The following is a 25,822-nucleotide window of genomic DNA, read 5'->3' as shown; positions in this document are numbered from 1 at the left end:
CCAGGCGCCCCTCATCTCTTGTTTTAAGAGTCTGAAAATTACATCCATATATAAAGTATTGATTATCAAAATGAAATAATCCATGAAATTAAAGTCATGAAAGGTTTCCCAATGAACCTACAGTCAATATTGTTATTTTAATATATATTTACTTATATATTAAAATCTATATATTATATATATATATAATACTTTGCATTCAGTTGTTCTTTCAAGCTTGTTTTATGCCTTTTATTAAGATAAAATCTAAATAGAGCCATTTATCCTCAGAGCTTGGTCTAGGATTTTCTACAATGTTTCTGATGCATAATACTGTTAGATTTCGGCCTGGAAGCAAACATTCAATCTGGTGAATAAATTTAGTTCCTGCTGTTCGTTTTGAAGAATGACTTGAAACTGGTTTTTGTTTAAAATATGTTGAGCATTAGTTGGCCTATTTATTTTGTGAAAGGCCAGGATACTTCCCAACCAACCAGAGTAACTGGCATCACTGCTTTCTTGCTGCACCGTTACGTGCATCAGAACAATAAACCTAGTTTTGGGGGGTGGGGGGGTGACGCCCAGCTGTGAACTATTGTTCTACAATCTGGGTTTTTAAAAAATCAAATATTGGGGCACCTGTGTGGCTCAGTCAGTGAAGCGTCTGCCTTCAGCTCAGGTCATGATCTCAGGGTACTGCGATCGAGCCCCACATCGGGCTCTCTGCTCAGCGGGGAGCCTGTGTCTCCCTCTCCCTCTGCCACTCCCCCTGCTTATGTTCTCCCTCTCTTTGTCAAATAGATAAATAAAATCTTAAAAAAAATCAAATATTGCTTTAAAATATTTCTCTTAATTACTGAGTTGTTTTAATACCCCCTTAATTTTGCACCCAAGGTGAGTGCCTCTGTCAGCTTGCCTTAGTGACCAGCCCCATATTTGAAAACGGCCATGCATCACGCGTCCACGCCCATGGCTTTATGGATGACCAGTAGTACTAATTACGACGACAGCATCAGAAACATAAGTGCCATTCGTTACCGGGACATCACTCCAACTCACCTGGGGTCACAGTCAATAAGGGCCCAGCCCCCATGGAACTTTTCATCATCGGGCAGTAGTAACTTCATATAACTTTGTAACAGCTGGCTAATCAGTTCCTGGTGGCTTCTCTGATTCTCCTTATGCAAAGCTTCATGTTCTTTCTCCTTGGTAAATATGGAATAAAGATCTTCTGTCACTGGAATGCCTTGCATCAAATCTAGAGTAGAAAGTGTTAATATCTATCATCATCTTAATTTGCTAATACATTTTTAAAAAACAAAAGAGAATGTAAGACTAAAACACCAGAACTCATAAGAAAACACAGGCATGGATCTTGGTGCTCTCGGATTAGGCTTTTTTGTTTTAGATAGAACACTCAAATCACAAGCAACCAAGATCGACAAAGTGGACATCATCACAGTTAAGAACTTTTATGTCTCAAAGGGCAGGATCATGAATGTGAAAAGACAACCCACAGAATGGGTGAGAATAGTTACAAATCATCTAATAGAGACTTGTAATTCAGAGTATATAAAGAATTTCTACAACTCAATGGCAAAAAGACAAGCCAATTTTAAAATGGGCGTAGGAACTGAACAGACAAGCTGACCTCTTCGTGATGTGGCATGTGGCTCAAGCTTCACAAAGCACTGTAATCCATTCCCACAGACTCAGGACAGCGAGACTGGCAGCTTCTGGGACAGAGGTGTGACCACTGGCCTTACTAGGGGAGACCGTAAACCCAGACTGCTACCGGCCTCTCTCTCTCACCTTTGAAGAAATCCAGCTTCAAGATTCGGGTGAAGCTGATGCTACGATGGTCAGACTGAGAGAGGGACAGAGCCCGGGTCCTCAGTGACATAACTGAGCTGCTACGTCATCAACAGAGGAAACGTATCTTATTTTTACTTAATTAAACGCCTAAAAGCCAGTTTTTCAGTCAACATCTACACTACCCATGGCAGAAACCAAACTTCTTTACACCAAACATCTCAAATTCCTAACTGCCCAGTGTCGAGGCCCTACTATTTCATACATAACAAATAATCAGATTAAAAAAATAGGATTTAAAAACTATTCTCAGAGACCACAGGACAAACTGTTACTTTGGCTCTAATCCAGAATGCTCTGCATTTACTTTAATCCTATGAGGTAATACTTTCATGCAAATTAAATTTTAAAAATTTGCCAACATATGAATTCCACGGAGCAAGCCACCCTCCATTTCCTCTTCCAGATGATGATAAGAATCGGTTTAGGATAATCCCTAAATTTGATACCCTGATATTATGTTCATTCATTCTTATGGGAAAGGATTGTGTGTTGTCCAGAGCAAGAACATATGATAAATGTCGTAAGAGAGAAAGAAAGACATCTCACTACATGTCTCTGCCTTGAGTAATGGGAAAACAAGTAGAATGGGGGGTTCCCCGTGGATGAGGTTTTAGGCTACCTCATTCCATACTCCAGGAACCTCAACTCTGCTGTCTGTGACATGAACAGAAAACTGACAAATACGTATGGAAATGAGCGGTTGCTTTTGTTGCTTCAGCCTAAAAAATTCATCAAATTCTAGTCTAGTAAAAATTTGAATTTGATTTCTTGGGTAAGATGCTGAATATAGAAACGCAAGTATATTATAAAACATGAACTATGTTAATGAAGTTGGTTTCTGTGAAACACTAGTCACAGAGGAATGACAAATTTTAAAGAAAGAAAGGCCTTTACGTTCCTTACCTATAACAGCTTGCCTATAAGCATCCTTAAATCGATTCAGGTAATACCTATTTGCCGAGTTAACACCATCTTTCATAACTCCTGCTAACTTCCTTTCTCCTGTCCTTGTAAAGTCACCCTGTCGAGGAAGAAGTGATTTTGACAGTTGATTCAAACACAAGAACGTTCCCCAAGTCAACGTGGGCTTTCAATACAAAACCAAAATTCTATAGGCTTTTATAATTTCTAAATAATGTAGTTAAGTTAAAATATCTACTAGCTTGGGCTGTGACCCAAGCACAACAGATAATTGAAATCTATTTGTGGCATCAAGGCTTCACAGTTGGATGGTGCTTTAAAGTAAATCTACTCTTGGTCATCTGTAGAATTTCTAGAATTTACAAGTCAAATCTTCCTATGTAACAAGAAGATTTTCAAACCTCAAACTGGTATGATACTCAAAAGTCACAAATTTGCGATGTGGGCAAGTATGAACGGTTCCCTAGAGTTTATTACAATGGGATTTAACCACTGTATGTGGATGTGTGTGTACACAGAGAAGGAACAGAGATTTCTGTACGTTGCTGCCCATTACAATCTCTGTAGAATGATCGAATGAAGATCTAAATTGCTTTATTTTTCTTTCCTTTCATAACAGAGGTGTCAGGGCAAGTCCCCAGAGCGCAGTGACTTAGCTGGAAGGCTGTGCCCTTTGATCATCTCTCTATTTCCCACATCCCCTGGTAAGCACCAAATTCTTGCTTCTGAGTTTGATTTTTTTAGATTCTACGTATAAGTGACATCATGCAGTATCTGTTTTTCTCTGGCTTACTGCATTTAGCACAATGCCCTCAGGGGTCACCCACGTTGTTGCAAAGGCCGCATCTCCTTCTTTTTATGGCTGAATAGTATTCCATCACACACACACCCTCCCAGCACCCCCGCCACGCACACCCGTCACTCACTCGCTGAATATTCACACTGTCGGACACAGGTTGGTTGTTTTCAGGTCTCGGCTATTGTAAATAATGTAAATAATGCTGCGACGAAAATGGGAGGGCAGCTATCTCTTTGAGATGCTGATTTGATTTCGATACATACCCATAAATAGGGTTGCTGGATCATATGGCTGTTCTATTTTTTAATAACATTTAAAAATTTATTTTAATAAAATTTATTTTAGAGAGGGAGCATGAGTGTGTGCACAGTTAGGGGAAGGGCAGAGGGAGAGCATCTCCAGCAGACTCCCTGCTGAGCACAGAGCCCGGAACGACGCAGAGCTCGATCCCACCACCCGTGAGATCATGACCTGAGCAGAACCAAGAGTCTGACGCTTAACCAACTGAGCCACCCAGACGCCCTCTGTTCTATTTTTAATTTAAGGACCTTCCATTTTGTTTTCCATAATGACTGTGCCAATTTACATTCCCGCCAACAATGTACGTTTCTCCACATCTTTGCCAATACTTGTTATCTTGTCTTTGGTAACAGCCATTCTAACAGGTATAAGGTGGTTATCTTACTGTGGTTTTGATTGCCATTTCTCTGATAACTACTGATGTTGAGCACATTTCATGTACCTGTGGCCATTCATTTGTCTTGTTTGGAAAAATGTTCAGGTCCTCTTCCCATTTTTTCCAGTCAGATTATTTGGTTTTTTTGCTACTAAGCTATGGAAGTTCCTTATATATTTTGGATATTAATCCCTTATCAGGTATATGGTTTGCAGATATTTTCTCCCATTCCACAGGTTGTCTTTTCATTCTGTTTTGTTTTGCTGTGCTGAGCTGTGTCATTGGATATAGCCCCACTTGTTTTTTTTACTCTTCTCACTTACGCTTTTGGTGTCATAGCCAAAAAATCACTGCTGAGATCCATGTCTCAGAGCTTTCCCCCATGTTTTCTTATAGGATCAAACTATAAAGTTTCAGGTCTTACATTTAAGTCTTTAATACCTTTCAAGTTAATTTTTGTGAGTGGTATAACATAGGGGTCCAACTTCATTCTTTCACATTGTGAATATCTTCCCAGCACCATTTACTGAAGAGACTCTCTCTCCCTAATGAGTATTCTTAGTTCCCTAGTCAAATATTAGTTGACTATATATGTGTGGGTTTATTCCTGAGCTCTCAGTTCTATTCCCTTGGACTATAAGTCTGTTTTTATGCCAGTACCATACCGTTTTGATTACTACAGCTTTGTAACACAATTTGAAGTCAGGGTGAGTGATGCCTCCAGCTTTGTTCTTCTTTCTCAGGACTGCTTCGGCTCTTAAGGGGTCTGTGGGTCCATATGAATTTTAGGATTGTTTTTCTATTTATGTGAAAAATGCCCTTGGAATTTTTTTTTTAATTTTAAATTTAATTTTATTGTTTTATTATGTTCAGTTAGCCAACATGCCATTAGAATTTTCATAGGGATTGCATTTAATCTATAGATGGATTTGGGTAGTATGAACATTTTAACAGTATTAATTTTTCTGACCGATGAACACAGGATACTTTTCCATTTATTTGTGTCTTAATTTCTTTCATCAATGTCTTACAGCTTTCAGTGTGCAGATCTTTTGGCTTCTTGGTTAAATTTATTCCTAAGTATTTTTATTGTTTTTGATGCTATTGTCAATTGAATTATTTTATCTATTTTTCAGATAGTGTGTTAGTGCATAGAAATGCAACTGATTTTTGTATGTTGCTTTTGTATCCTGCAACTTTACTGAATTCATTTATTAGTTCTAACAGTTTTCTGGTGGAGTCTTTAGGACTTTTTTATGGATAAGACGATGTCATCTGCAGACAATTTCACTTCTTCCTTTCTGATGTGGATGCTTTTTCTTTCTTTCTCTTGCCTGATTGCTCTGGTTAGAACTTCTAGTACTAACCCGAATAGGAGTGGTGAGTGGGTACCCCTGGTTTGTCCTGATCTTAGAGGGAAAGTGTTTAGCTTTTCACCACTGAATACGATGTTAGCTGTGGATTTGCCATATATGGCCTTTACTATGTTGAGGTACACTCCTTCTATACCCAATTTGTTGAGTTTTTCTCTCAAAAGGATGAAAGGATGTTGAACTTTATCACATGCCTTTTCTGCATCTACTGAAATGATATGATTTTTATCTTCTACTCTATTAATATGGCATGTCACATTTATTGGTTTGCGTATGTTGAACCATCCTTGTATCCCAGGGATAAATCCCACTTGATCATGTGTGATCCTCTCGACGTGCTGTTGAATTGGTTTGTTAGCATTTTGTTGAGGATTTTTGCATCTACGTTCATCAGGGATCTTGGCCTGTAATTGTCTTTTCTTGTAGTGTCTTGGCTTTGGTATCATGGCCTCATAAAATGAATTTCGGAGTGTTCCTTCCCCTTCCATTTGGAAGAATTTGAGAAAGAATGGCATTAATTCTTCTTTAAATATTTGGTAGAATTCACCAGTGAAACCATTTGACCCTGGGTTTTTCTTTCTTGGGAGGTTTTGCTTACTGATTCATCAAATCTTACTCATTTGTCTGCTCAGATTTTCTTTTTCTTCATAAGTCAGTCTTGGTAGGTTGTATGTTTCTAGAAACGTATCCCTTTTAAATTGTCCAATTTGTTGGCATATAATTGTTCAGAGTAGCCACCTGTGATTCTATGTATTTCTGTGGTATCAGTTGTAATGTCACTTTCATTTATAATTTTGAGTCCTTTTTCTTCTTGATTAGTCTAGCTGAAGGTCTGTCGATTTTGTTTCTCTCTTCAGAAAACCACCTCTTAGTTTTGTTGATCTTTTCTATTGTTTTTCCTAGTCTCTCTTTCAAATATTTCTGTTCTAATCTTTATTATTTCCTTCCTTCTGCTAACTTCGGGCTTACTTTCTTCTTCTATTTCCTTGAGGTGTAAAGTTAGGTTGAGATCTTTTTTTTTTTCCTAATGTAGGCATTTATAGCTATAAACTTTCCCTTTAGAATTGCCTTTGCCACATCCCATAAATTTTGGTATGTTGTGTTTCCATTTTCATTTGTTTCAAATTATTTTTTAATTTAACCCTTTTTGATTTCTTCCTCGACCCGTTGATTGTTCAGGAGTGTGCTAATTTCCACATATGTATGAATTTTCTAATTCTCCTGTTACTGATTTCTAGTTTCATACCATTGTGGTCAGAAAAGATACCTGATATAATTTCTATCTTTTTGAATTTGTTGAGACTTGTTTTGTGGCCTAACCTATGATCTGTCCTGGAAAATGTTCCACGTGTGCTTCTGAAGAATGTGTATTCTGCTGTTCCTAAATGAAATGTTCTATATATGTCTGCTGGGTCCAGTTGGTCTACAGTCCTATTCAAATTCACTGTTTCCTTATTTATTTTCTGCCTGGATGATCCGGTGTGGAGAACGGGGTATTAAAGTCCCTTACTGGGGGACCAGGGTGGCTCAGTTGGTTAAGTGTCTGCCTTTGGCTCAGGTCATTATCTCAGGGTCCTGGGATTGAGTCCTGTGTCCGGCTCCTTGCTCAGCAGGGAGTCTGCTTCTCCCTCTCTCTGCTCATGTTGTCTCTCTCAAATAAATAAATAAAATCTTGGGGCGCCTGGGTGGCACAGCGGTTAAGCGTCTGCCTTCGGCCCAGGGTGTGATCCTGGCGTTGTGGGATCAAGCCCCACATTAGGCTCCTCTGCTATGAGCCTGCTTCTTCCTCTCCCACTCCCCCTGCTTGTGTTCCCTCTCTCGCTGGCTGTCTCTATCTCTGTCAAATAAATAAATAAAATCTGTAAAAATAAATAAATAAATAAATAAAATCTTAAAAAAAAAAAAGTCCCTTACTATTATCGTACTGCTATTTATTCCTCCTTTTAATTCTGTTAGTTGTTGCTTTATATATTTAGGTGTTCTGATGTTGGGTGCATAAAAGTATTTCTCTTTAACCAGTAACTTGTACAAGGACTTCTAAAGTCCAATTTCCTTAATTAATGAAAAGCTTTTTGATATTTATCATGCAACCAAAAGATGGACTATTTGATGCCTGCTGAGACCTTGATACAATTTTTTATAAAACATCCTGAGATGGACTATTACCTTGAAGGAAAATTAACATAAAACTAGTTTAAACCAATTCCACTGTTTCTTATTGCCGCAGGAGTGCTTGGTGACCAGTAACTATGGTCTGTATTTAAGTTAAATTCGGTCAACATTAGCTCTATAGGAGCTTCAAAGGCTTGTTCACAACCGCCACAGAAAGATAATAAAACATTTCTCCAGCACATTTACTGTGTGCAGGGAATGGTCTAAGCCCCCACATGCATTAACTCATACAATCCCATGACAGTCTTGAAGTGTGTCTAGTATTATCCTGTTTCATAAATGAAGAGACAGACACAGAGAGGATAAGTGACTTGCTCAAGGTTGCAGAGCTAGTAAGGGGCAGGGTTGGGATTCAAATTCAGCGGAGGGAAATTATCATACTGGGATCGAATTCTAGCAACAGACATGTATTATCCATGTAACATTTAAAAAACCAACTATTTCACATGAAATTCCAGATTTCCAAACTCCCTTGAAAAACTGAAGATCTAGCCACACTGGGCCTCTGTCCCCATAAGGAAGCAGAACAGCCCCTTCTTGAGACAAGACATGCTCTTTGTTAGGTCTGCACCCATCTCCCCCTTGAAGCGAATGGGCGGTCCCATTACCTGGCCCCAGCAGAATTGGAATACGTAACCCCTGCCTGAGCCAGACGTTCCAAAAAGGAGTCAAGTACACAGACTACCATCTATAGCCCACTTACCTTTCTCCCAAAAATAAAGTTGGTTTAAAACCCCATCCTGTGTCCCACAGAATGATCCACAAAAGCTGGCTGTCGGTATTTACCTTCAGAGCAGCTGTCCCAGCATACTGTCTGCTAATGGAGTCCCCATTGTTGGCCCACATTATCTGATAGATCCGATTGCATTTCACTGGTAGTGGCTGTTCCGGAGGCATCACACCTAATTTTTTCAGCTAAAATTAACACATTGGTGGATTAGCGACATGTAAGTCAGGAAACCATAGCATAAAATATACACTGCAGAAAAAGGAAGCATGTTCATATACAATTTCGGACCCTTAAATAAAAGAAATGGTGTTTTCGGACTTTTCCAAAATAAAGCACAATTGAAAGAGGGAGAGTTTTAGGGGCGCCTGGTTGGCACAGCGGTTAAGCGTCTGCCTTCGGCTCAGGGCGTGATCCCGGCGTTATGGGATCGAGCCCCACATCAGGCTCCTCTGCTAGGAGCCTGCTTCTTCCTCTCCCACTCCCCCTGCTTGTGTTCCCTCTCTCGCTGGCTGTCTCTATCTCTGTCAAATAAATAATAAAAAATAAAATCTTTAAAAAAAAAAAGAAAGAAAGAGGGAGAGTTTTATCAACTGCTACACATGATTAAGTAGAAATATTTATAATGTCCTGGTATAATTTTTAATGTGTAGGCTCATATTATATTAAGTCTTTGTTTTAAATTTGCCTATGAAGTGAGACTATCAAAAAAGCCTCTTGAAACAACAACATTAGCAGCAGAGCAGTAAGTGACTGGCAAGTGTGAACTCGACGCTGAGGCTGGGGTTCTAAGAGCTTTTTAAATACCAATTATCTCATTTATTCCTCCTAACACCCTGCTGCCATCCATACTCTTATTACGCCCATTTTAGGGACGAAGAGAAGAAGCGTAGAGGCGGAGGTTCTGCATGGGGTCGGCACCTACGAGGTGGCAGAGCCAGGGCTCAGACGCAAAACCTGGCTGCTTGAGTGCAACGCAAGAAGGGAGAGACTCACGATCTCAGACAGTCCCTAGGTTCTCTCAGAAAAGCCCAGACACCGTGCTAAGAACGTCCGCCTTGAGAATTCATTACTCAGGTGTTGTGGGGTTGAAGATCCAAAGGGGGGCACTGAGTAATAGGTGTTAGGACTGCAGGAAGCGGCCGCCACTGACTGGGGTGTGCAGGACAAAGGCTGGTTCTGTGGCACCAAAAGAACCAACAGCTGCAGAGAAGGCGCGAAGAGACCTACAACACAGGTCAAGGAGTTTCCGCCTCCTCCAGCCTCACGGCCGTCCTTTGGCGCCTCCTACTGGCAGAGCCTGACACAGCGCCAGCGGGCTGAGCAGAAGGCGCTGCAGACTCCCAGCCCCAAACACACAAGGCCGGATCTGGAGCCGAGAGGAGGAGGGCTATGGCCACACCCGATCGACGTGGAAATGTTGGGCCTCACATTTTTGAAGTAAGTACTTAAGAAAATGCCACTTAATTCAACTTTTTCTAGTGAAGGTTGTACTTTCCAGGTTTTAATGCAACCCGGCTGTCTGGATGCTGCGACTGTTCTACAGAACAATGATTTCAGTTACTGGTTTACATGTGGAAAAATTGAGAAACAAATACTTACAACGCAGTGGACCCCCCAATTACCTGCTGTTCCATGACCACTCGGGCGATGGCGGCTTGGACCACGTTGGTGCGATCCAGGCAGTCCATGCAATTGACGCGGAAAATCCCTTCTTGTTTACATATCACCCCGGCTTGATCGACCCTTTTCGAAAATAGATTGGGATTATTTTACAATATGAAGTACTTTAATAAGGTTTTCAAAAACCACAATTCCTTAGAGTGTAGCAATTACACCAGTAGCACTGGTTATCCACTTGTTTGGAATATTATGTGACAGGCATTACTGAGTACTTTGTAGACACTGTGGTTAATTTACACAATAACTTGATAAGAAAGACGTTATTATCCCTGTTTTGAAGAAAAACAAAAAACTGCGGTGCAGCATGACTTGCCTCAAGTCTCATGACAACTCAGCAGAGCTGGCACAACCCCGGAGTATGCTCTTCTATACATTAAAGCCGGAAGGCACTTGAAAACACCATCCTGTCCCTCCCTTTTGACTTCAAGGAGAAATGCATCTAAATGCATGTAGCTTGAACAAAGTCACTTTACCACTCGGTGAGGAGTCCTGCAGCATGCCTTGCGTATCTAATTTCTCTGGCCACCTGCGGCCTTAAAGTCTAATAGAATGTTCTCTCCTACCCGTCAAGCCTATTTCTTCTTCCTACATCTCTCTCCTCCAGTCTGAGAATCACCTTCCTTCTCTGATAATTCTGAAATGCCTGTAAACTGAGACCAAGTACCCCAGAGCCATGTTAGGGACGCTGAGAGAGAAGAGAAAGAGGAAATGTAGACCATGGAGCATTAGAAAGAATTAAAAAAGTCATAGAGCATGTCACTCCACCTTGCCTGACCCCCTGACACCTTTGCCCTGTTCAAAACCTGATGACCGACACTCTTTGGAAAAGGAGAATAGGAATTGGGAACAAAAACAAGAAACACAAAAATACTTCTCCAGCTTGCTGCTATTATTTTAATGCTTAGTTTCAAGTAATCAAATCCATATGATTTCACAGACCAACAGTTTATATCAAATTGACTTCTTATGAAATACCTACCAACACCACTTCATGTCAAGAATAATGTCATAAATGGCATCTGTTAGTGTTTGAACATTCTCAAACTTCATTCCTCGGCTAAAATACATGCCAAAAGAAAAAAAAAAAGTTTAATAACAGGGTTTGGTTTTTTTTTTTTTTTTAGCTTAAGATACAATATTTAAAATAGCTTGGAAAAATTTAAGAAAATTATTGCTTTAAGTACATGAGGTTAACACTACCATAAATTATATAGGCAACTATATAAATGCTTATAATTAATCAGCACTGTGAAAGAAAATATTTTTAAAAATACATTGAAACATATCACAGGTATCAGAAGCTACTTTCCCCACCAAATTTTCAATACCTGGGTAGAGGAACCCACATTAGAGCCAGGATTATGACAAAAGAACCTGGCTTTCAGAATACACACAGGTTAAAGTTACCATCAAAATGATTCACCAATTATTGTTTTTCCACAGCAAACTCTAGTGAAGTTTATCCATAGGAAAAGAAGGATTACTAATACAGTATAAAGACGAGACAACAGAATGATGTTTAAGTAAGGAGGCTCGATTACGCTTGCCAGCTTGGACCCAAGCAGAAAGGAAAAGCTCCAGAAGTTCTTTGAGTGATAAAAGGAAAAATGGAACTCTCCGTCTCCACGTTGTTTTGGGAAAGAAAGACTAAATATTTCAGAAACAACTAAATTTTTAGCCAAAATAAAGCCCACATGAAAATCAAAACTAAGTAACAATGAGAAGAAACGTTTCTTCCTGATAGGAAGACCAGAAGCTAAGGTAGTGGGGGCAGTGTACCACAAACATCGGAACGGATCAGAACTGCCATCAGGAAGCCCTCTTACCAGTGCTCATGGAAGTCAAATGAGACGTAGGTGAGGTGTGAGCTGTTGAAGAGTAACACTTGCTTCAGGTAAGCATCGCCAATAATTTTCTCCCTGCCTGCCTGGTCCACCAAGTTAATAATAACCTGTGAGAGTAAAGAAAAACAAATTCAGTTTAATCAGATGTTAAAAACTCAATGTGGTTTTTAATCACTTTATTTGCAATTATGTTTTAGAAATATGTTATAGCCACAGTTAGAAATTTATCCCCTCAAGCACCAATTTTTTTCCCATAAAATTAGACTTTCACTTGTTATAGTTAGGTTTATGACAATCATGTATGTCGATAGCATTAATAGCTATTTTATGCATTACGTACTTGCAATAACCAATTAGAATACATATTAAGAACTAGGTCCTTTATCATAGCAAATATTTAAATTATTTGGAATAATTTTTAAAGAGATATACAAGACCTACATATGGACACTATCAATCTTTGCTGAAATACAAAAAAGCAAATCTGAGTAAATGGAAAGACACACTATGGAGCCAGATTCAAGATTCAATATTGTAAAGATGTCAAGTCTTCCCAGATTAATTTAAATATTCAACAATCCCAATCGAAATTTGATCAGGATCTTCCTATGGACCTGACAAGTTAATTCTAAAGTTCATCTGGAAGGATAAATATGCAGAAAAAGTTCTGAAAACTAATAATAAAGGAGGACTTGACCCACTGGAGAGCAAAACCTACTCTAAGTCTATGGCAGTTAAGATGGTAGTGCGTGTGTAGAAACAGATGAATGACCCACAGAACAGGACAGACAGCCAAGAGACAGGCCCATGTACACTGAGGAATCTAAAATATAACAGTATTACTCTGGGAGAAGAACAGAATATTCTATAAATGGTACTGGAATAACTGTCTAATAGTGGGGAAAAACTTACTTTAGCTCCCTACATCTCATTATACACAAATTATAGATGCATTAGTGACCGAAATACTTTTTAAGTTATAAAAAAGATAGAAGAATATTTGGAGTGATGTTTACATAATTGTAGGACAGGACATGACTTTCTAAGCTTAAAAACCAGAGGGCATAAAGAAAAAGATGGACAAATGTGACAACAGGAAAATTTAAAACCTCTGTAACCGATGACAATGTAAGTAAGCGAGGGTAAAACAACAAAACAAAAAGAAGCAAAGAACTACCTGGGGGAATATACCTGTAACATAAAACCAGTACTATGTAAGAGTGCTATATATTCAGTAAGCAAAAAAGAATAAAGGATACAGAGGAAATTCACAAGAGAAAATATGCAAGGAGCCAATAAACCTGAGGCTACAACTTTAATTATCAGAGAGAGAGGCAAACCAAGAAACAGACTCTTAACTATGGAGAACAAACTGCCGGTCACTGGAGGGGAGGTGGGGAGACGGGAGAAACAGGTGATGGGGATTAAGGAGGGCACCTGTGATGAGCACTGGGCGCTGTATGGAAGTGTTGAATCTCTATCTTGTACACCTGAAACATTACACCATATGTTAACTAACTGAAATTTAAATAAAAACTAAAAATAAAAAACCAGAGAAATACAAATTTTTAACAAAAAACTAGTTTTCATCTATACAGAGGCAAAAACTGAATCCTAGATAAGAGTCAGCACTGGTGATTACATGCAGAAATGAGCACTGGCTCCCACTGTTGCTAAGAGTATAAACTGTTGTGATCTTTTTGGGAACAGAGTGGTAGGTATCAAGTTTAAATGCATACTGTTTGATCTAGCCATTCTACTTCCAGAGATGTATTCTATAAAGCACATGTGTTCCAAAATATATGAACGTTGTTTTCTGGAAAATTTTTGCGATAGCCAAAACTATATCCTAAGGGTCCATCAATAGAGAGAGAAAAAACAGCCATGAAATATTAAGTGAAAACAGTTGCAGAATAGTATATATGGTATAGTCCTCTTTTGACTTAATTTTATAAATATGTAAATGTGTGTGTGTCAAGATGGTTTTTGCTGCAAATGACAAATCACTGACTCGGATCTTTAGAACAAGAAGTCAGGAGGTTGCGTGGTTCTAGAACTGCTTAATTCAGTGCTACCAGTACCAGATCTTTCCATCTTTTCTGCCATCTTCGGCATATTGGTCAGTCCGCAGGCTGGTTCGGTCACGGTTTCGACACTGCCGCAGCAGCACATCAAATCCAGACACGACCACCACGGAGGGACTGTTAGTTCCCGTATCTCTTTTTATTAGATCAGGAAATCGTTCCCAGAAGCTTCCCAGCAGACTTCCCTCGCATCATACCTCACTGGCCAAACTGCCAATGAACACACACAGGCCAGGGCCTGAACCAATCACTGGCGACAGGAACAGTGGTGCCACCCTGAGTCAGACCGACCCGCAGGTCCACCTCTCAGACCGCAATTACCCGGGGGAGGCAGGTGGGTTAGGGAACATTATCGGGGTGCTGTCAGAAAGAAGCAGGTGTCTCCTCGGTACACACACCCGTACAATTGATGTGCACAAACAGGTTTTAGAAAGTCGACGCAGAGCAGGGACGAGGGTGCTGAGCAGCTTATTTCTTTGGCTTCCTTTACACATCTCAGTATTGTTACAATTCTTACAATGATTATGGGTTACATTTTTTTTAAGTTTTTATTTATTTTTTAGTAATCTCTACACCCAACATGGGGCTCGAACCCACAACCCTGAGATCAAGAGTTGCAGGACTCCCTTGACTGAGCCCGCCAGGTACCCCTATGTGTTACACCTAAATTGCGGTTTATTTTCTGTAATGCTAGTTACACATATTGCTGGTACATGAACTTATTCACATTGTAAGAAGTTCAAGTGTAGATAAAGGTCAAATCCTTCCTCCCTGCAACCTAGACCCACGGCCTTCCCTGGAGGTGACACTGGTTAGCAGCACGAAGTGTGCCCTTTCAGCCCATACAAAGGTATGCTGATTTAATAAAGATGCACGCCGTATATGTGTGCGAACATATATATGGAAAAGAATTACATGTATATAAATAACACAGTTTTGTTTTGTGGGTTTTAAATGGCAACACACCATATGCTGTCACACAGTCTTTTCTCACTCTGTGTGATTTTAAGATCTCTCCGCTCTAGTACACACAGATCCACCTCTTTTCTAGGCAATCGTGTCCGACACTTGAAATGTGCCACACTTTATCTGTTGACCTCCTGATGAACAGTCAGGTCACTTTGATGCTGCAATAAATGTTCTTGTACAGGCCTCCTGGAGCGAACACGCATTTCTCTTAGGTAGACTTAAATTTTTTTGTTTTAGAGTTCTAGTTGTTCCATGTCTTTAACAAAACGTGGCATATACTATCTTTTTATTTTAGTCATTCTGGTGTGTAAGTGGTTTTAGTTTGCACTTCCCTGATAGTTGATGAAGTGGAACACCTTTCATACATTTATGGCCTGTCAAATATACCTTTTCATGAACTCTGCTCAAGTCTTTTGTCCAGTTTTCTTTTAGGCCATACATCTTTTTTGGGGAGTTTTATAAAAGTTGGGGTTTTTTAAAAAAATAACTCTAGATAGGAGTCTTTTGTCCTAGATATGTATTTAAGAAATCTGAAATAGGTTCTCCTACTTTGTGAATTGCTTTTCCATTCTCTTAATGGTGCCTTTTAATAAACAGAAGTTCTTTTTTTTTTTTTTTAAAGATTTATTTGAGAGAGAGTAAGAGTGCATGCACAAGCAGCAGAACCTGACGCAGGCTCGACCTCACCACCCTAAGATCACGACCTGAGCTGAAATCAAGAGTTGGAGGCTCAACCGACTGAGCCACCCAGGTGCCCCTTTTTATTTATTTTTTAAATTATTTATTTAAGTAATCTCTACACCCAACATGGCACTTGAACTCACGTCCCTGACATCAAGAATCACATGCTCTCTGGACTGAGCCAGCCAAGCACCCCCAGAAATTCTTTATTTTAATAAAGTCTAATTTATTAATTTTTCTCTATGGTTGGTGACTTAAGTCCTATCTAATTTTAATAGTTTCAATAAATAAATGAAAAAACTTCAATAAAAGTTAAAAATTCAGTAAAGTCAAATGTATCAATATTTTTCATTATGGTTAGTTAGCACTTTTTATTTTTTCATTTTTATAAAAATTTTTATTTTATTTACATATTTTTAACATTTAATTGCATATATTTGTCTCTATGGTTTCAGCAGCAAACTGATCAAACTTGGTCAAGTCTGATCAATTATACAAACATATAAAGATTTCTCAAGAGTGGTCTCCCTGAAAGCAAGGGAGTGGGGGGTGGGCATTACTTTAATTAGGACTTCATATTCTAAAGCCTGACCCTAGAAATCATAGATGAATTTAACTCAGAAGAGACTGAGGTACTGGTTGGCACTTTTTAAGTCCTGAATAAGACCCGAGGTCAAAAGTTCTGGAGGCACCAAAGAGAGGCTTGGCTAAGGCCTTGGGCCTTAAAAAACAAACAAACAAAAAAGACCTCCTATATTTTCCTTTAAAGGGTTTATGGTTTAACTTTTCACATTCAGATCCATATCCACCTGGAAATGATTTCTATATATAATATGTAGTGTAGATATCAAAAAGCAAAACTATGGACTAACAGTATAAGCATATTTTATTTTGATTGATAATATCATTTAAAACAGCTGTACCAACAACTTATGATTCCACTAGCAATGTGAGAGTTCTCATTTCCCCATTTGCCTTTATCTCATTATCGAACTTTATACTTTTTTTTTAAATCTGAGGGTTTGCTTTTTATTTTCTTGCTCAGCCTTTCTTTGGGATTGCACAAAATTTATATATTAATTTTGGAAGAACTGACATCTATTCAGTATTAATCCTTCCAGGGACATGGTATTTTCTCTCCATTTATTCAGGTTTTCTTTTGTGTTCTTAGCCACTTCCCGCCTCCATACACATGCTACCTTTTTTGTATGTTTATTGGGTTTTAGGTTATCTCTTCTTATTTTTTGTTGTTGCTGTTAGAAAAATGCATCCTACAGCATTACACATTCAGACCGGTCATTGCTAATGGATAAGACTTACTGACTATTCTGTATGAATCTCCTATCTGAATCTGGTCATCTTATTGAACTTGGAATTTTACTTAAGAGTTTTCACTTGATTTTAGTCTACATGATCACATTCCTACACATGAAAACATAAGAAAGATGGGCAGAGAAAAAAAGACACTGCGAGATACATATCAAATTGTTATCTTCAGGAGACGGAACTAAGTGGTACTGAGAGATGCCTTTCATTTCTTACTCTAGATACGTCCTGGCCTGTAATAATTAACTGACGGTAGCCTGATCTCTTTTCTAAACACAGTCTAAAGTAGCTGATTCAGTGATAATTCTTCTTAAAGAACATTGAAAATACTCTTAGCTTATGTGCTCTTTGACTTCATGACAAGATGCCATCTTGCTTAATTACGAATAGTACATGTTATTTTCATGAAATTTAAAGAAACAGATACATAACCATGGCTGAATACGAAGGAACATTTTATTACTACAGATCAAAGCCCACCTGTTTTTTGTAAATTTTCAGTTGTTCTTCGAAATGGGCACAGAAATAGGCAACAGTGTCCTTTTCACCTACAAAGAAGTGATACAAAATCTATTTTTCCTTCTAATGTTTGAGACAGAAATTAGTGTTTATTCCATCTTTACTTTTACGTTTCAATACTTTGACAACCGAATGTAACTAAGATGGTCCAAAACCAGGATTTTAAAATAAAATGCAAAGTCAAAGATCTCGGATTCCTTTTTTCCCAATTAGGCTTAACCGAACTACATCGGAAGCGCACGCTGTGAAGCTAGGACGTTTACTGTTCATGCATCCGGCCTATTGTTAGAAAGGGTTCCATGTAGTTCATAATAAGAAACCACAAACTCTCCTACAAATATGAATATTAAAAACTGAAGGTTTACTGGATTCTCACAAATACATATTGAGTTTTGAGAGAAAAATATTCTGTGAACATTTTTAAAATCAACCTCACTGAGTAATCTGATTAGACTGACATGACCTAGCTATTCCAGGGCTAGCGTTAAAATACTGGAAGAAATTGAATCCTCAATATTTAAAACAACAACAAACTTTTCACAGTGAGACATCTGAGTAAAGGCATCTTATCTGGTTTTTTGTAGATGTCGTCTTCAGATATTTCCTGCTTTTATCAATATTGGCAACATTTACCCTTTTCCAAAAGTAAGCATTTAAGAAAGTATTCACCAAGGGAACAACGGTTTAAAATCTGTGAAATAAGCTATATTTTACTCTATTGTTAGGGAATTTGTTATTGTTAAATAACTTACTTCGATTGTCAACAATCATTATTCTTCTTGCAAATACTCTATCACTATTAAATTTCACCATGCGTTATTGTTTTAAATGAAGTATCTAGCCCAGGAAATCCAAACCTATAAAGTACCTAATATTAAAAAAAATATTCTCTCTGAAATCATTTGCAAACCGAGTAACTGACAGGCTTACTTTTGTCCAGTCGGGGTCGTGGATTATATCGATACCCAACCTGGCTCCAAAAGACAGGCACGGAGCCTCGTGTTTGAATAAATGACAAAGTATGATTATGAACATGAATCAGCTGCTCAGTTTCCACATAATTTGCAACATTCCCATTTTTATCCACTCCTCTCCGTTTATAACGCATTCCTAAAAGATAATGAAAACAGAAAACAGCAACATAAAAAAGAGCACGTAGGCTGATCAGATATGCTTCTTAACCAAGTACGTGTTTCAGGACAGCTTGAAGGCTCTAATGTGCAAGAGCCAGCCAGAACGGTAACAACTTCCCCAAAACTCATCACTATATGCATCATTGTTTTTTCAAAGTTGAAGTGAAGATACTTTCAGTGAACTGAAAGGGAAGGGTTTTCCCAAGGGTGCTTGCACTCAGGAAGGTTTTATTACTGTGATGCAGGCTGTCAGTGGGAACAATGGTATTTAGAAGCATATCCCAAGTGACTCTCTTCTCTTCTCCATATATATACCTTCTTCTCTTCCTGCTTTTGTTAACTTTCCCCCTTCACCTCCCTCCAGAAATTGGTCCCCAATTACATCACACTATTTAGAGTCACTGAGCACTTTGAAACCAATTATGTTTCCAAATCCATTATTGTCATTAACATTTCAACACATCTGCAGCTTTTCCATTCTCGTCTGAATTTAACTGGCATACGATTTTAGCCCTCTACTCACCTGCTCTGTGCCTACTTCGGCGTGAAATGAGAGCCACTAGAAATCGTGGGTGAATGTCATCGACACAGGTGGACTCCTGAGGGGGGGTCTCTGGGCTGCTTTTCTCATCATCAGATGATTCATTATAATTAACCACAAGTTCTTCAATCTGCACGAAACCTTGGATGATGGGGATAATCCAAAAGTCCACGTCTGGTGTCTGAAAACAATACAAGCATCATGCTGTCTCTCTTCTGTACAAGCACAGCTGCTTGCTTCAACCCAAACAGAAGCCAGCCCATGTTTGTGAGTTTCCTAGAAGCAGATACCTTCTATTTTTTAAACATGTTTCCTGCTTATTGGAGGACGGCAGGAAGGAGGGAGGGAAAAGGACAAAGGGAAGAGCCTTTCCCTTTCTCTATGGTGATCAATTCAAAAATAGCTGCCTGAGGGGCACCTGGATGACTTGGCTGATAGAGCACATGATACTTGATCTCAGGGTTGTGAGTTCGAGCCCCACATTGGGTGTAGAGATTTCTCTAAAGAAAAAAAAAAAAAAAAAAGCTGCCTGAGAGGGCCCTCAGCAGAGAAGCCACACTGCTTGGGTAACAAATTCAAGCTCCACCACTTACTCACTCAGGTAAATCACTTAACCTCACCATGCCTCCACGTCCTGATTTGAGAAACAAGAGAAACTATTACCTCATTAGGCTGTGTGAATGAGTAAAATGTATAAAGGGTTTGACTTAGCTCCTGCCTTATCCTAAGAATTCAACAAATGTAGCTATTGTGATTATTCCCGTTGGCACAGGAAAAAAAAAAAAAAACCCACAATGTACAGGTTGATTTTTAACTCCCCATTGCATCAAGGCTTTAATAGAATACAACCAACTCTGATTACCTTATTATGAGCACAGAAGACTGACTCTATTTTCTAGTTTATTTTATAAGATTTTATTTATTTATTTGACAGGGAGAGAGACAGCCAGTGAGAGAGGGAACACAAGCAGGGGGAGTGGGAGAGGAAGAAGCAGGGTCCCAGTGGAGGAGCCCAATGTGGGGCTCAATCCCAGGACTCTGGGATCACGCCCTGAGCCGAAGGCAGATGCTTAACGACTAAGCCTATTTTCTAGTTTAGAAAAAAAAAAACAAAAAACTTGCCTTGCCGAGCTAAAATCCACATAGTGAACAAACCAAAACAAAACAAAAAATCCTTTCCATGAGTATCTTATTTTACAAAGTCACCCAACATAATTAGGAGAGTATTAATTACACTTAGACCTGTCCCCTTCTGCGCCTTGCAGGCTAAGAATACTCCAATTTCCCAGTTGACTGTTTGCAGGGACAGTAAAGGGTTAAGAAGTGCTCCAGGCCATTGTTCTCTCTTTTTCTGGCGCATCTTCACAATTGTAGCCAGCCTTAACCTCAGCATGACCTTCAAACCCACCTCATTGTCCACAGCCACATAAGCCAGGACCTGTCTCATGGTTTTGTTTTATGGAGCATGCAGATAGGATCTTCGGAACGTGGTTAGAATTGAAAATTGTGAAGTGAAGGGTCTATTTGCCTTCATTATTCTTACCGCCATCCTCTTTATTTGTATTTTTGTTCTAACAATCATGCAAAACTCAACAGGAAAAGAGAAATGTACGGTGAATCGTCAGTTTCAGTGGTAATTCCAAGTGTCCGACAAAAACTCTGCCAAACATATTAGAACTCAGTATGTCAGCAAACAGCAAAAATTCACGTTATAGTCACCTTTATTTTTCTTCCCATCACTGAATTTCAGTGGTCCTAGTTTGATCAGCCTCATAAAAAGAGGCGAGAACATGTTTAAGCCTCATTCTCAACAGAGGCATGATAGCGATCGAGTGGTAGACACAGCTGAAGTCAAGTCATTTACTAACCACCGCCAAGGGGGGGAGAGAGAAAGGAGAAAAAGGTTTGAAATTTTTGAAAACTTAGTGAAAAGATAATATGTTACCCATTTGGCTGTCTGCCCACTTTGTGTCCAGAACAGTACCTGGCACATAGCAAGCCTTCTATACATATTTGTGGACTGAATGAATTGTCCTCGGACAGTCCTAATTCTTTGACATATGTGACAGAGTAAAGAAACACAGTAACCATTCAACTGGAAGGAACCTCATGCAATAATCCCCCCATATTCCCAGCTTCCCTGATTCAAGTACTGCCAGGACTGGAATGTCCTTTGAGGTTTGTCTCCTCCAGTTCCCAGATGAGGAGACAGGAAAGTTAAATGACTGGTATCATTAAAGGGAAACTGGGCTTCAACATTTCCAATGAGTACAAACAAAACCTCTCTTTCATAGGAACTCTATGACATTAGTTCTGTAGCCTTCAATTACTTCTATCCTATGAGAACCTGCTAAAAAGCTAGGTCTGTGGTGAGGCAGTGGAGCTGTAAATTGCCTTAAATAATGCCTTGGCTTTCCCAGCTAAACAATTCCCGTTCTAGAGGGAAAAATATTTTAGTGAGATTTTTTAATTAAAAAAAAAAAACAACACACACACACACACAACTTTTTTAAGTAGGTTGCACACCAACGTGGGACTCAAACTCCCAACCCTGAGATCAAGAGTCACATGCTCTGGGGCGCCTGGGTGGCACAGCAGTTAAGCGTCTACCTTCGGCTCAGGGCGTGATCCCGGCATTATGGGATCGAGCCCCACATCAGGCTCCTCCGCTATGAGCCTGCTTCTTCCTCTCCCACTCCCCCTGCTTGTGTTCCCTCTCTCGCTGGCCGTCTCTATCTCTGTCAAATAAATTAAAAAAAAAAAAGAGTCACATGCTCTACCAACTGACCCACCCAGGCACCCCACTTTAGTGAGATTTTTAATTCATTTCAATTTTAAAATATTTGCTTAGCAATTGTAAGTCCTTAGGATATTTTAGAAACAATTACTCACACCAATCTCAGTAAGATCTTGTATCATATATTTATTCCAAAAAAAGCGGTCATCAACCTGGAAAAGGCAGAGAATGAAGAATTCAGAAACATGTTGTGAGTTTTACTACAGAAGCCAAATGGGTCCATAAACAGCTCTGCTCTGAGCTATGAGAGAAGTACCTTCTGCCAGAGGGGACGGAAGTCCTTCTCCCCAGCGCTTTGCCTCTGTACCGAATTGGTTAGGTCATAGGTCAAGCTGTAGTAAAAGGACTCTGAGTCCATGAACATCTTCAGCAACTCCTCAAGTAATCTCCTCTCCAACTTCTCCTTTTCTTTACTTTCCTTAACCTGTAAGAAATCAATCTACTATTACTGCGGGAATTCAATGGATAGCATCATGTGGATAATACCCAACTTCCTAGGAGAGAAGTGAAAATAATCTCAAGGACCACACCCAGATAGAGCTTTCATAGGATGAGCAGTTTGAAAACAAGTTTACTGGGAAGAAAATTACCCTTCAATTTAAAACTAATCAAAGATGAATTCCAAGCCCATATCAATTAAACTCTTACTTTCTTTTTATTAGGAGCAGACACATTGGATTTAATATGTGTGAAGGTCTTCAGTAGAAACTTTGAGTCATCGGGAGATGGTACAATCTTCTCTGGTTTGTTAATTCCAAAATGATGCTTCTTACAGAGCTAAATAATTAGGAAGAGAAAGAAAATTCATTGTTATTATATCGGCTTGTTAAATGTTCAGGTATGAGTGCACAGGGGCTGCTACTGCTCATGCACTTTGGTCAAAAGAAAACCTCAAGACTTATTCATAAAATGACCAAGTAGACAACTGATCTTAGAAAGCATAGCTGTGGTTTCAAGGATTAGAAAGCTACTGTAGAGGATAAGCAAAGAATATAGGACAGGATAGCCTTAGGATTTAGGGGCAGGAAATTCAGGTTAGGGTCATAATTACGGTAGATTCTTACCCAATACAACTGAAGAATAAAATGCTCTGGTTAGGGCTTATTAATGCTTTGAAAATCAGCATCTAAGGTAAAAAAAATATTGCAAAATACACATTTGCTATGCTCCAGGGGCATTACTTTACAGCGATCTGTGCTAACTATTCATACCTGCTAGTTAACGGAGTGTTTCAGTTGAGAAGATGTCAAGAGTCTGATCTATGGGAAATCTTAAAAGCTGGACATTTCAATCACTCTTTCTCCTCCCATCCTCACACACACTAATGGAAACAGCATGACAACATACTCTTTGGGACCAGAGATTCGTTAAATCTGAAGAAGCAGTAAGTAGAGGCTGCAGGAAATGTGTAGTCCAACTGACAAAGATGAGGAAGAGGATGGGAACACGTTGAGAAGGGCACAGAGGTTCTAAAGAAGGCTACCTGGTTAAAGTCAAGGGTTTTATACATAATTTCGTGCAGCTCAACACACAAAGCAAATATTCTGAAAGGTACACAAAGATTCTATTAATCATATGCGGACTAACTGCATTTTTTTCAACACACGGGTTGTATTACTACACTAAGTGGTAGGCTCTCATTAAGAACAGTTACTAAATGCCTATTATAATTGGTGTCTTACTAAATAATTATTACTAGATGATAAACAGGATAAAAAAACCTTAATGAGAAGAACAAAAGCTTGTTCAAACTTTGATTATAAATTGAATAAAAAGGGGAAGGCATTCCTGTTCTATCAAATTTGGAAGTGGACAGTTCTGTCAATTATCCCTCAATAAAGCTGGGGGGAAACTGAAGTGGAGACTGATAATTGGACTGTATTCAGACATAACGGAATCTTACAGACCTTACGCCTTTTCAAAATTACAGCTACCAAAACCTCTATTCACATGGTTTTGCAACCTGATTACAACTTTATGCCACTCCTGCTCTACCAGTGAACACAGGGGGACTAAAGATGAAGTCACTCACAGCCATCCTGCCAAAACTGAGCTAACGATTTCCCAGAAAGTAAGTCAAACTAACAAGATCTCAAGCTGATAGGGAAGGTGAGAAGAACCAAGCAAACGGACACTGCTCCAGCAGCTCTCTCCTCCCCACCCTGCACGGGGCACCTCCCATCAGCATAGAAACACACTGATGTATCTTTCCTCTTACACCTTCACTTGATGCCTCTTCCTCTGCCAGCTAGTGTCCTATTCCTCTGTACTCCTCACTGCCCGCGAACCTTACTACTCCCCCTACACTGCCATCTTCATTGTGACCAACGGCCTCCACTTTGCTAAGCCCAATGGAGGACTCTTGGTCCTTATCTTAACCTCTCACGAGCATCTGACACAGTTCACTACTCCCTCATCCTCTCTGATACACTGCACACTTGGCTCTCACTGGTCTCCCTTATCTTTTTTACTGGTTCCTTTCCAACCATTTGACTTCTTAATGTCTTGGCCACCACAAGGTTCAGTTCTTGACCCTCTTCTCCATCTACATTCACTCCCTCAGTGATTTCACCCAATCTCATGGATTCAGATATCTTCTATATGTCAACTTCTCCTTCCCAAATGGATATTTCCAGCCCAGCTCCCTCCCAAAATTATAGATTCACAAATCCCAACATTTCTATTTGAATTTCTACCAGGCATCTCAAACTCAACATGTCCAAAACCAGAAGCTCATCTTCCCTCCACTGCCTTCACCTCCTACCACTTTCCTCCCCTTTCTTACTCCGTTGCATCCCCACTGGCCTCCTCGCTGCTCCTCAGCACGTCAGGAATGCTTCCACCTTGCGGGTGGGGGGGGAGCGGACACTTTGTCCTAGCTGTCCTCTCTGCCCACACACCCTGCCACAATCTCCACCCCGGGCACTCCCTCCACCCCTTTTACTCTGCCTGACTTTTATTTCCCATAGCATGTATTACTTCCCAACATACTACATAATTATTATGCCGATGTTTATTGTCTGTCCTCCCCCTATTATAATGGAAGCTCTATAATGGCAGACATGTTTGTTTTGTTGACTCCTGTATCTCCAGTGCCTTAGTAGTACCTGGCATGGGCGGTCTCAATAAATATTTGTTAAATGAATGAATAATCTCTGATGCTGAAATATAAATGGGAACCTCCAGATTCATATGTGGGGCATGCATATAAGTAGTCCTGTGAAAAGGTCACTCCCCATCTTTCATGAATATATCCTATACACCCCCATCTTCATTGGTACAGAATCACTGGAGCAATAGAAAAGCAGTTCTTTTTTCCAAAAGATTTTATTTATTTGAGAGAGAGATAGCGAGAGAGCACGAGCGGGGGGAAAGGGAGAAGCAGGTGCCCCATTGAGCAGGAAGCCTGACATGGGGCTCAATCCCAGGACCCCTGGGGTCATAACCTGTGTCGAAGGCAGACACTTAACCAACTGAGCCACCCAGGTGCCCTGAGCAGCAGTCTAAAAAGAGGCTCTCTCCTTAGTCCCCTGCCCCTGCTTGCGACACTGAGCAACTGTTGGTTAGCAATTTTTATATAGAATGTTAGTAATTATCTAGTCATATTAATAACACTTAAAGAAATTGAAAACATGCCCAAACCTAGTTATAGACTGTTGCAATTTTAATTTCTAAAACATGATATTATGCATTTGTCAGACAGTTATTCCTTAAGAGTATCCA

At 39.5% G+C, this 25,822-nt stretch overlaps 1 protein-coding gene across 5 annotated transcripts in view; it reads right to left on the bottom strand.

Moving 5' to 3' along the window:
- Nucleotides 1-25,822, bottom strand: part of INPP5F (inositol polyphosphate-5-phosphatase F) — an 84,290-nt gene that overhangs the window by 13,870 nt on the left and 44,598 nt on the right. The window contains exons 4-15 of one of the 5 annotated variants that reach the window (XM_034663358.1): nt 22,748-22,876; nt 22,356-22,523; nt 22,195-22,251; nt 19,285-19,483; nt 18,559-18,738; nt 17,590-17,657; nt 12,032-12,156; nt 11,185-11,262; nt 10,148-10,268; nt 8,582-8,710; nt 2,758-2,875; nt 1,039-1,237 (exon numbers count right to left, since the gene is read on the bottom strand). In XM_034663358.1, the coding sequence (XP_034519249.1) occupies nt 1,039-1,237; nt 2,758-2,875; nt 8,582-8,710; nt 10,148-10,268; nt 11,185-11,262; nt 12,032-12,156; nt 17,590-17,657; nt 18,559-18,738; nt 19,285-19,483; nt 22,195-22,251; nt 22,356-22,523; nt 22,748-22,876 (1,571 nt within the window). Of the gene's footprint in view, nt 1-1,038; nt 1,238-2,757; nt 2,876-8,581; nt 8,713-10,147; nt 10,269-11,184; nt 11,263-12,031; nt 12,157-17,589; nt 17,658-18,558; nt 18,739-19,284; nt 19,484-22,194; nt 22,252-22,355; nt 22,524-22,747; nt 22,877-25,822 lie in introns of those variants that run through there. The other 4 variants (XM_034663359.1, XM_019795487.2, XM_011219979.3 and 1 more) reach the window with 4 other exon arrangements.

This window comes from Ailuropoda melanoleuca, chromosome 6 (genome assembly GCF_002007445.2).
Source record: "Ailuropoda melanoleuca isolate Jingjing chromosome 6, ASM200744v2, whole genome shotgun sequence".
NCBI lineage: Eukaryota > Metazoa > Chordata > Mammalia > Carnivora > Ursidae > Ailuropoda > Ailuropoda melanoleuca.
The sequence above is the reverse complement of the archived record's forward strand: the minus strand, read 5'-3'. Positions and strand labels throughout refer to the sequence as shown.